Here is an 11171-nt window from a genome sequence, read left to right as displayed (position 1 = left end):
TGGTCCCGGCAGCTCGTGGTGTCTGGCCCCGCGGGACTGCTCAAGATGTCGTACATGCTTCCGCATCTGCACAATGGCTGGCAGGTAGACCAGGCCATTCTTTCTGAGGAGGACCGCGTGGTCGTCATTCGTTTCGGACACGACTGGGACCCCACTTGCATGAAGATGGACGAGGTTCTGTACAGCATTGCCGAGAAGAAATGGAAGATAGTGGGAGATCTTCCTCATCTTATATGAGTCCTGTTTGGATATCCCAGCTGTTTTAAAGCAAACGGTGTTGGTGTCGCTTGTGCTCCGTGGCATCCTCTCTGGTTCTCCCGAGTCGGACAGGCCTATCTGCTGCCAATATGAACATCCGCAGTGCTCGGCCTGATGACCTGATGAACATGCAACACTGCAACCTCCTTTGCCTTCCTGAGAACTACCAGATGAAGTACTATTTCTATCATGGCCTCTCTTGGCCCCAACTCTCCTACATTGCTGAGGATGAAGATGGGAAGATTGTGGGTTATGTCCTTGCCAAAATGGAAGAGGATCCTGATGATGTCCTTCATGGACACATCACTTCACTGACTGTGAAACGCTCCCACCGGCGCCTTGGCCTGGCCCAGAAGCTGATGGATCAGGCCTCACAGGCTATGATTGAAAACTTCAGTGCCAAGTATGTGTCCCTGCATGTCAGGAAGAGCAACCAAGCAGCCCTGCACCTGTATTCCAACACCCTGAACTTCCAGGTTAGTGAGGTTGTCGGGAGCCATGACTCCAAGCTGCCGGCTTTGATATTTAAATCTCGGTGGAGAGATTTAAATAGGCCTTTCAGCAGGCCTTTACTAAAGGCAGAGAACTTGCAAGTCCATCTCCTTTTGTTTGTGACAGCAGGTGGGATAGCTTGTGAGGATCACACCTCTTCCTCAGACTCCTTGTGGAAATTAACCATTGTTCTGAGATGTTTCTACTCTGGCTCAGAAACTCTACAATAAAAAGACAGGCTGACAGTTACTGAAGATGAAGGCTGGAGAGGAGGCAGAGACTTGAGGCTTGCTGCTGACACTGCTTGCTGCAGCAGTCTGTCTTTTGCTGTGGCTGTCGAGTCTGGACCTTTAAAAAGTTTCCTGTGTGCTGTGTGTTTATTTTATTAATTTTAATCCTCACTCCCAACTCAAGAACCGTTCGACTCTGCTGGCTGGCTCTGGCATGAGGTGGAGCCCAAGAACTATGCAGATGGAGAAGATGCGTACGCTATGAAGAGAGACCTCTCACAGATGGCAGATGAGCTGAGACGCCAGATGGTGCTGAAGAAGAGCAAATATGTGTTGCTGGGTTTCAGAGAGAACCAGGAGAACCAGGGCAGCACACTCCCTGGTTCTGAAGAAGCTTGTCAGCAGGAAAACCTGGGTGGAGATGATAGTGGCAGTGACAGCAAAGACAGCTTGCAGGACTTGGACTCTACTGCCTAGACCCTGCTTGAGCATTACAGGTCCTTGTATTTTAGCCACATTTTTTTTCTTGGGAACCCTGTGCCTGCTGTGATCTGCACTACGTGCTCCAGGGTCATCTCACAGTGACCCCAGTGCCTTCTCATTTTTCATGCTTAGCAGCAACCTTCCACATAAAACTAACCTATGTGATCATGACGGCACATCTGCACACAGGACCTGCTGAGCAGGAACCGGGGAAGCTTGAGGACTGCCACGGCAGCACCTTTCTTGGCTTCTATGCTGCCCTCGTACCCTGTTTACTACTGCACTGATTGTGTATATCTTGCAGGTTTCCTCCTTGAATGCCAAGCAGGAAGTGGGGACAACTCAAGAAGATCCCCAGCTTTCAGCATTTGCCAATATTTTCTGGGTCTTATTTCTTGGAATAGGCAGGACAATCAAGTTAGTTCTTATCCCCTGAGCCCCTATCTGGTGGAAATTGCTTACCCTTGCTTTCTCTGGAAACTGCCTTTGCTCTGCCCTGCCTTCCCTCTTTTTGAAGAAGAATGTTCCCTTTCCCAGTGGGAGAAGGTGGTAGGTATTGGACTTCAACGAAAGCATAATTTGGAGATGTTAAGGAAAGGACAAGCAAAAATTAAATTGCAATCTAACCTGAAAAAATAAAAATATTAAAAAAGGAGTTAAAAAAAAAACATCGTTAAATTTGCAGGCAAATGGATGAAACTAGAAATGATCATCCTGAGTGAGGTAACCCAGACCCAGAAAGACACCACACATGCTATGTACTCACTTATAAGCAGATGTTAGAACTATAGCACAGGGTAACCCTGCTGTAATCCACAGACCCAAAGAAGCTAAGTAGCAAGGAAGGCCCATGGGAGAGTGCCTAAATGTCACTTGGAAGGGGAAATAGAAGAGACAGCAGAAGCGGATGAAGAGAGGAAACCGGGCAGGAGATGGCATGGAGAGGGGAAACAAGGATGAGGATCAGATGTGGGGAGAACTGGGATGGGAGGTGAGTGGGCTGGGAACAAGAAGGGAAACTGAGGGGAGACATCTTTTTGTCAAGCTGGAGGCCTGGAACAGGGTAGGCTTCTGGGAGGATATGGGTGTGACTCTAGCTGAGACTCTTAAGGCGGGGGGGGGGGGTGTTGAAAGAAGACTGAAGTGACCACCTCCTAGCCAGGAAGCACTAGTGGAAGGAGGGGAAAAACAACCCATCAACAAAACCTTTGATCCAAAAATTACCCTGCCTGCAAGAAGTTCGGGGACAAAAAGGGAACAGAGATTGAGGGAATGTCCAACCTGAGACTCACCCCACAGCAGAGAGCCAGCCCCTGACACTATTAATGATGCTCTGCTCTGCTTGCGGACAGCAGCCTGACTTAACTATCATCTGCAAGGCTCCAGGCAGCACTGGATGGAGACATCTGCTGGAACTTGCATATGTCATGGGGCAGAGCTCTGGGGATCCTGTGGAAGTGTTGGGGAAAAGATGGAAGGATCTGGAGGGAACAGGAACCTCACAAGAAGACAAACAGAGACAATTAACCCAGTCCCATGGGGGCTTCCAGAGACTAAGACATCAACTAAGGAGTATGCATGGCTGGACCTAGGACCCCTGCACACATGTGGCTGATGGCAGCTTGGTCTTCATATTAGGGAGCCTGGCGAGTGGAGAGCAGAGGAGGGGGTGGGAGGTGAGGAGGGTTGTGGGAGTACTGTTTCCAACACAGACTCTATTGCCTGCTTAAGATCACTTCCCCCTGGCAAGGCTGCCTGGCCTGGCCTCAGGGGATGGGGTAATGCTCTGTCCTGATGTGACTTGATGTGCTGGGGTGGGTGCTACCCTTTTCTGGGGGGAAGGGGACAAGGGAAAGGAGAAGGACAGGGATGAGGGAAACTGGAGAGAATGGTTGTAAAATAAATAAACTGAAACTTAAAAAAACATACAAAAAAAAAGAGGCTCCAACAACAACAAAAAGTGAAGGGACTGAGGAGACTTGAGAGCCCTAGCTTCTCTTTCAGGGGACCCCAGTTCAATTCGAGCACCCACATGGCATACAACAGCTGTATCTCCAGCTTCAGGAGATCAAGCACTCTCCTCTCGCCCTCAAGAGAACCAGGCACACACATGGTACACAGACATGCAGAAATACACCTACGCACACAAAAAAGAAAGTTTCAATAGTAACTATTTTTAAAGTGACTGAGGACACAAATGTATATTTCCAAAATATATACTATATAAAACATATTTCTAAGCTTGCCAAAAAAAAAGAAGGCAAAAATGAGCTGCTTTGAAGAACATGCCTCTTTCCCAAAATAGTGTGTCAGGTTCAGATTTGGCAGGTTTTGTGAATGTGGATAGAAGATAAGGTGAGGTAACACTTCTCGGCTCTGTCCAGATGTCAGAATTTCTGAGAGACATGATCTATATGTGACAAGGAGGAAACATTAGAGATACTAAGGTTTGGAAAAGTGTCAAACAGTTCAGAGTCATTAAAAAACTGTCGAAGCAGAACTTAGGACATTAACTGAGTGAACTTTTCCTACAGGTATCTGTATACCGGGGATGAGATGGCAAAACTCTATCTGGAGTGGAAGTTTGGTATAAATGAATCGCGCATTGAATGGGCTATTTCGTTACTCCAGTAGCAAACTGAGATGGAAGTCTAGTTGTTTGTCAACCTGTGGGTCACTCTGATATGATATCTGACTTGTAGGATATCAGATATGTAACTGGGATTGTATATCAGATATCCTACCTATCACATGTTTACATTATGATTCATAACAATAGCAACATTACAGTTATAAAGTATCCTTAAATATAGTTGTATGGTTGGGATTATCAAAATATGAGAAAATATATTAAAGGGTCACAGCATTAGGAGGGGTGAAAACCACTGGTCTACATCTGAGCAGGGTGTCTAGGTTCTCTTTCCCTAGTAAGGGGAGCAGAGATAGTCTTTGACATGAACTCTGTTGCCTGCTCTTTGATCACTTCCCCTCGGGGGGTGGGGGGGGTTGACCTATCCCACAGAGGAAGAGGATCCAGGCAGTCCTGATGGGATCTGATAGGCTAGGGTCAGACAGTAGGGGAGGAAGACTTCCCCTTTCAGTGAACTAGAGAAGGGGGTGGGAGGGGAGGAGGAGGGAGGGTGGGACCAGAAGGATTTGAGGGAGGGGGCTTCAACAGGGATACAAAAAGAATAAACTGTAAAAAAAAAAAAGTAATAATAATTAAAAAAAGAAAAAGAAAACCACTGGTCTAGAACTACAGAAAAAAAGGAGTCCTTTCTCTTTAATTGTAAACATTTTTAGATTTAAAACATTAGCAGAAGACCAATTCAATAAACCATTCAAGAGTGAAATTGTCCATTCTTCTAACAGTTCATGTATACTGTAATTGATCTCAAATTTTAAAGGTTTTTTAAAAATTTCCCCTTAGAGTATGTGCGTGTCAATATTAAAAACCAATATAGTTTCCTTCAAGGATGTTACACTAATGAAAAAGCATTTTTCAAGCTTGTGATTAACTGTATGAAGTAAATCTATCTGAGGTCTAACAACTATAACCATTTTTTTTTTTTTTTTTTACAGTTTGAAAGCACAAAGTCCTTGAATCTGACTAAAATCAACCAGATATGGCAAACAGATAGCTAAATTGCTTCAGTTCCAAATAGCATCCAGCTGAGAAGGATGGGGTTTAAACAGAGCATGCCCAATAAAAGGTAGTACAGTAAATCCAAACTGGTGGCTTTATTTATTTCTCAATTGATGGTTCTTTTTAATTATCTGTAGAAAGCTTTAAAAGCTTTAAAGCTTTTACCCTATCAGTTTGCTTAGTTCTTACCTGTAAACAATCATCAGAAATAACTCTGTTAATTTTATTATCTATTGCACTGGGCCAAAGATTCACATTGATGGCATGCCCTTCATCCTCTATTGTGGTTCTGGGTAAGAAAATTAAACTATTGTTTCCTATGCTAAAATAAGGACATGGCATCTTGTTACTAGACAGGGGCAGAAAGCCTAATGCTAGTTCATAGAATCATCTGTATAATGAAAAAGAAATTCAACTGAGGATGGAGAGATGGCTCAACAGTTAGAAATACTTGCTGTTCTTGTAAAGAACCTGAGCTCTGTTCGCAGCAACTATGTCAGGTAGCTCATAGCAGCCTGTAACTCCAGCTCCAGGAGATCTGACACCCTCTTCTGGCCTTTGCGGGGAACTTCACTCAAATGCACCTACACATGGACACATATAATAAAAATAAAGTATTTTTAAAAGAAGAAAAAAATGTATGTGTGTTAAAAGAGAAAAGAGGAGAGAGAGAGAGAATATATTTACTTCTAGTTTGGGCCACAACTGAGTAAAGAGAAATCCTTAATCCTTCTTCTGTGGCTGGCCCATAGAAGTGCACCAACTTATAGAGAGGATAAAACAAAAGCCAGGGGCTGTGCACATGCAGAGGTAGCTGTGGGCCAAGTTACCTGAGAGAGAGAGAGATATCCCCTGGAGCAGGGGCCAGGGTTTGGGACATGCTGGATAGTTTTGTGTCAACTTGATACAAGTAAAATTCATCTGAGAAGTGGGAACCTTAATTAAGAAAATGATCTGTGCTGCTGCTGCTGGCTGGTCTGGACAAGGAAACTTCTTTTGCTGTTGAATTTGTGAACCAATTGTCTTCATTTGTGACAGATGGGGGAGGGCCCAGCCCATTGTGGGTGAGGCCAACCCTGGGCTGGTGGTCGTGAGTTCTATAAGAAGGCAGGCTGGGCAAGTCTAGGAGAGCAAGCCAGTAAGCAGTACTCCCCCATGGCCTTTGCATCAGCTCCTGCCTAAAGGAACCTGCCTGTTTGAGTTCCTGCCCTGACTTCATGTCATATCTGAGTAAGTGTCTCCATGTGTATCTCTCAATTGTCTCCAATACCAGTCTCATCTGTGTCTCTTTCAAGTTCAGTTTTACAGTTTTCTCAGGACAGAAATGCCCACAGTTGTTCATAAAAGACACGGTGAAAATCATTGATAGAAATAAGCATAAAAATAGAATTGCCATATTTACAACTGTACAGGGCTAATTGTGTTGGGTAAATTAAATCTAGTTAGCAAAATATACATTTTCAATTTTGTTAATCCAGGGAAAACAGGCTTGGTGGAAATAATGAGCAAAGAAAAATAAAACCACAATTGAAAAGTCTAGCATGAATGTATTTAATTGGCAAAACAAAACAACTTAATGTCCATTGTAAAATATAAATGGAAAATGCATCAGTATGAATTCAATCTGAAATATATAAGGAGACCAGAAAATAGCAGACATGGCCAGAGCTGCATAGATTAATGAGTTCTATAGTTAAATTCAGTGTGTGCAGTAGTTTTCTGGAGTGACCCATGGAGGACCTGAAAGGCTTCAGAGGAAATGTATCCTCTCACCAAGCTGGAGACTGAAAGTCTGGGCCAGAATGTCACCAGGGTTGATCATTTCTAGGGGCTATGAGAGGCTATGAACAGTTATAAAATACATCTCTCTAACTGCCTCTGGGTAGCAGCTTCCGGACAAGCCTGGGCATTCCTTACCATGAGAAGCATTCTTCCAATCATGGCAGCCTCTTACCCTAATGTTCAACCCCTGTGTTGATACTGGGTTCTACTTCTCTCAAATCTGGCCACATTTATTTTTATCTTTCCTTCCCCAACCTCATATTGTCATTTCTATTGTTTTTTTTTTCTTCTTTACAGAGATATCTTAGCTTTCTTTTTCTTTTTTTTTTTAATTTGTCAAAGGTCTATTTTTTCTTTTATTATTATTATTTTTTTATTAGTTACATTTTGTTTACTCTGTATCCCAGCTGTATCCTGATCCCTCATTCCTTCCCAACCCCTCCCTCTCTCCCTCAGCTCCTCCCTGCCCCTTTCCAAGTCCACTGATTGGGAAGGACCTCCTCCCCTTTCATCTGACCCTGTTTAATCAGGTATCTTCAGGACTGGCTGCAAAGTCCTCCTCTGTGGCTTAGCACGACTGCTCCTCCCTTGGGGGTGGGGAGGTCAAAGAGTTCCTGTCAGAAATAGTCCCTGTTCCCCTTACTATGGGAAACCAATTCTACATGGAATATTTTTAGTGACAGCTACCAATCTTAGTTCTCTGTATGTGTGTGTGTTTGCTTTTTCCCCTCTTTCTCTCTCCTTCCTCTCTCTTCCTTCTGCCTCTCCTACTCCTATTCTTCCTCTACCTTTTCCCCTCCTTCCTTTCTCCTTTCCTCCCTCCCTCCTTCCCTCCACACTTTCCTCTATCTCTCTCTCTCTTTCCCTACTTTCCTCTACTCCCCACCGTCTCTCTTCTTATCTCCCTTTGTAGTTCAGGCTGGTAGGGAACTTGCAACACTGCAGCATCAGGCTCCTAAGATCTAGAATAGGATGCAATACTACAGCTTAAGAGTTCTTTCTTACCCTGAGACTCCTTTGGCGAGCACCATTCTTACAGATCCAGTATCGGCACGTTTCTCAACCTCTGGCTTGAAGAATCATTTCTTTTGTTTTCTTGAGTTGTCTATTTCATCAGCTTTTATCACCGTATTCAGGCTCTGCCATTCAAGCTACAAGCAAGGATGCTTACTAACATTCAGACAAAAGAGGAAGATGCTGAGAATTCAGTAGCTACCACTGCTTTCCCCAGATCATCCCTTATTCTTCCCACCTCAGGCTGAAGGACAGAGCTCAGCCGCTCCTGCTACCCTCTAAGTGGCTTGCATCTCCTCGATAGGTTCCCTCAGGAGTCTCTCTAAGAATCCTCTTCTGGAAAGTCTTCGATTTGCTCTGCTTGTTTTATCTTTCCTGCCCCACTGTGGGAAACGACAGTGGATACTCTTGTCTCTCCCACAGTTGTCTGAATAAGCACTCTACATACCTGTTAACTTGTGCTGATTCTCCTGCAGGCTTTACAGCAGGCAGCGAAAACAAACAAAGATCAGGGTGAGGTAAAAAGGAAACTCGGCTCAGGCTGGTTTTATTATTTCCAGGACTTCTAGAGTCTGGCCCCGATCATCTTACTTTAGTCAAATTAAAGCACAGCACAATTTTGAAGAAAAAAAAATTATTCAGACAAAAATTAACTCCGTCCCAAGTGCACACCAATTTAAAACATGTTTATATTGAGATTATTTACAAAGTACATCTGTCTTCTTTCACAAGAGTAGGTACTCTTGACTCAGAGATATTGGCCAAGATTTGGGGTCTAGGAAGATTTCTGAGGAAAATATAATGCCTGTAGGAGTCAGGAATGGCTTGCCCCTGACATAACATGGAAGTCATGTAGGCTGTTGTAAAGCACAAGTGATATCACTCAAGAATGAGTTTTATGAGCTAAAAGTAATGCTGAAGGTTTTAAGGGGAAAGGATATTATTTAAGGGGAAAGGACATTGTTTGGTGTAAGTAAATTCTGGAAGATAGATGCAGAGCCTGTCTCATCAGACAGCAGAGGATCGCCAGATTGTAAAACTACATCATTCCTGGCATTCCAGAAAGAACAGCTAAGCACCTCGTTCCTTTGCAGAAGTAAGCTGTGTGTTTAACTTTCCTGCTTTTCCAGTGCTCATCTATGTGCACAAGGCCTTCTTGCCCTCTACGGTAACTGAATTAGTGATTCACAGAGCTAGCATCATTTGGTACCAGTTATCAAGCATATTATTCACTATAGAGGAACACTGCTTTTTCAGAGCCTCCCAACATTCCATACTCTAAATATAGTTTTAAATAATTCTGAAAAACATGACCAAGAAAGTCACATTATTGACCAAGAAAGTCACATCTGACATTCTATTGACAATGTCTGGTGGCAAAAATATGGTCCGTAATATTGAATTATTGATTTTTTTCTAGATGATTTTGATTTTATTTTAAAGGTAACAAAATACTTAATTTGTAAAATGCAAGGTTTTTTCCAATGCCCACCCTAGCTCCCTACTAAGGATATGGAGACCTATTATTTTTATTATTAGCTTACAGCACTCTAGCTGGGCAGATGCTGAGCTATTCTAACTGGACTATGTTGGCATGGCTTACTTTCCAGTCATGTGGCCCATTCCCTGCCATCTTAGTCTTGCCCTGACACCTCCATGCTCATCCCTGTCCTCATGATGACTCCCTTCATAATGACTCCTCTCTCTCTCTCCCTCTCTTTGTTTCTGGGCCTGCCTTATTCTCTCCTGCCCAGCTATTGGCTGTCCAGCTCTTTATTAACCAATCAGAAGGTGATGGAGAACATTTTTTTTACACAACATTGAGACAGGAGATGCATCATAAAAATCGCAGTGCCAAAGTCCATACTGCAACCAGATCTCTCAGTACAGAAACCAGTATTTGAATACACAGTGTACAAAGACATCCTCCAACATTAATTTTCTATGTTTTATCATTCTAGTCATAATAGAATAAATTTTATGCTATCATTCTTTGGGAATATTATTGAGTAAAATTCTAATGCACCCAAATTATAATGCATTGTATTTTCCATAGCTATTTCCATGTGCATTTCTAAAATAGCATGATACATGTTGTCAAGTGTTTTATTCTTTTTTAATAAACAGCATTTTCTTTTCCAAAGATGCATGTGCCTGTCACTTCAGGGTTATGTAGAAATTTTAATGGAACACAAAGATAGATTTTATGTTTAAATCACCAGTTTCCTCAAAATCATTTTAGCATTTTCAATTATTTTTAAATAAACAAAAAAATCAGTAAATATATTAGAGCATTTATAAATCACTGTCAAAGTGTAATAAGCAGAAAGAAAAATATCAAAAGGCCAAATATTGCCAGGGATAATTGGAGCAGCATCTCCCCATACAGAACAGCATGAAGCAAAATTCAGAACTAATGGACTTAGTCTCATGAGCATATTGTCTTTAATAATTGAACAGAAAAACAGATTCTCTAGATTTCTCAAAGTGACATTAGTAAACGCTATAGAAACAGCAATATTTCCTTTAGCAGAACTGACTCAATTTTCTTCCTGTCTTGCTGTGCCTAATATCTTCCATAATTGTTGAAGGCAGGCAATTTATAATGAGCAATGGGATAACTTAAATATGAGAATATAGGTTGTTCTTAGCACTGAAATTTGCAAAGCTAAAAGCAAAACAGGTAAGCGGAAATTTTGAGAGATGTGGAAATTACTCATTAACTAATATGGTCTCCTGTATTATACACATTTTTAATTTCACATGAACTGTTGATACAGTTTCAGGTGATATTATTTCAGTTTTGAACAACCCAGCTATTATGTTGGATTTTTGCAGAACCACCCAGTATTCTGTCTAGACCCAGTATTAGCAGTACTTGTACCCTAATTTCCCACCTCTACTTGTACCCTAAATTTCCTCCTCAGCTCTTTACTTACTTATTCTTGACTGCTTGCCCTTGAACCCATAGCCCTCTGTATCATTTATGTCAATACTGCCAAATTTTCATACTGTGATATAATGTTGCCAAAAGTTGCATTAGGAAAGCTGATGTCTCCACAAAATTAATATACTGAAACACAATAGTATTAAGAGGTGAAGACTTTGAGAAAGTGATTAAATCTCAAAAGCTTTGGATTTCAATTTTGCTCTAATTTTACAGGGAAGAATTTCCGAACTTCTTATTTTAGGTGGCATCATGATGATTAAATAGGGAAAATGGAGTTTTAAATTGTATGGTGATATTTCAAGGGTTTTCTTATCTG

The 11171-nt window shown here is 42.1% G+C and overlaps 1 protein-coding gene across 1 annotated transcript; it reads left to right on the top strand.

The window, feature by feature from the left end:
- The first annotated feature begins 240 nt into the window (after positions 1–240).
- LOC129689393 (N-alpha-acetyltransferase 11-like) lies at positions 241–1507 on the top strand. The gene is made up of 2 exons (XM_055624586.1): positions 241–743; positions 1200–1507. The coding sequence occupies exons 1-2, from the start codon at positions 348–350 to the stop codon at positions 1455–1457; spliced, it is 654 nt and encodes a 217-aa protein (XP_055480561.1). The 5' UTR covers positions 241–347; the 3' UTR covers positions 1458–1507.
- Positions 1508–11171: the final 9664 nt, after the last annotated feature.

Source organism: Psammomys obesus, unplaced genomic scaffold (assembly GCF_907164565.1).
Source record: "Psammomys obesus unplaced genomic scaffold, mPsaObe1.curated_primary_1811, whole genome shotgun sequence".
NCBI lineage: Eukaryota > Metazoa > Chordata > Mammalia > Rodentia > Muridae > Psammomys > Psammomys obesus.
Note: the sequence above shows the minus strand (reverse complement) of the source record. Positions and strands in the feature narration are given on the sequence as shown.

Coding starts and splice junctions, on each gene's coding strand:
- LOC129689393 (XM_055624586.1), top strand. CDS start 348: ATGAACATCCGCAGTGCTCGGCCTGATGACCTGATGAACATGCAACAC. Junction 744..1,199: donor TGAACTTCCAGGTTAGTGAG/GTTGTCGGGAGC, acceptor CTCTGGCATGAG/GTGGAGCCCAAGAACTATGC.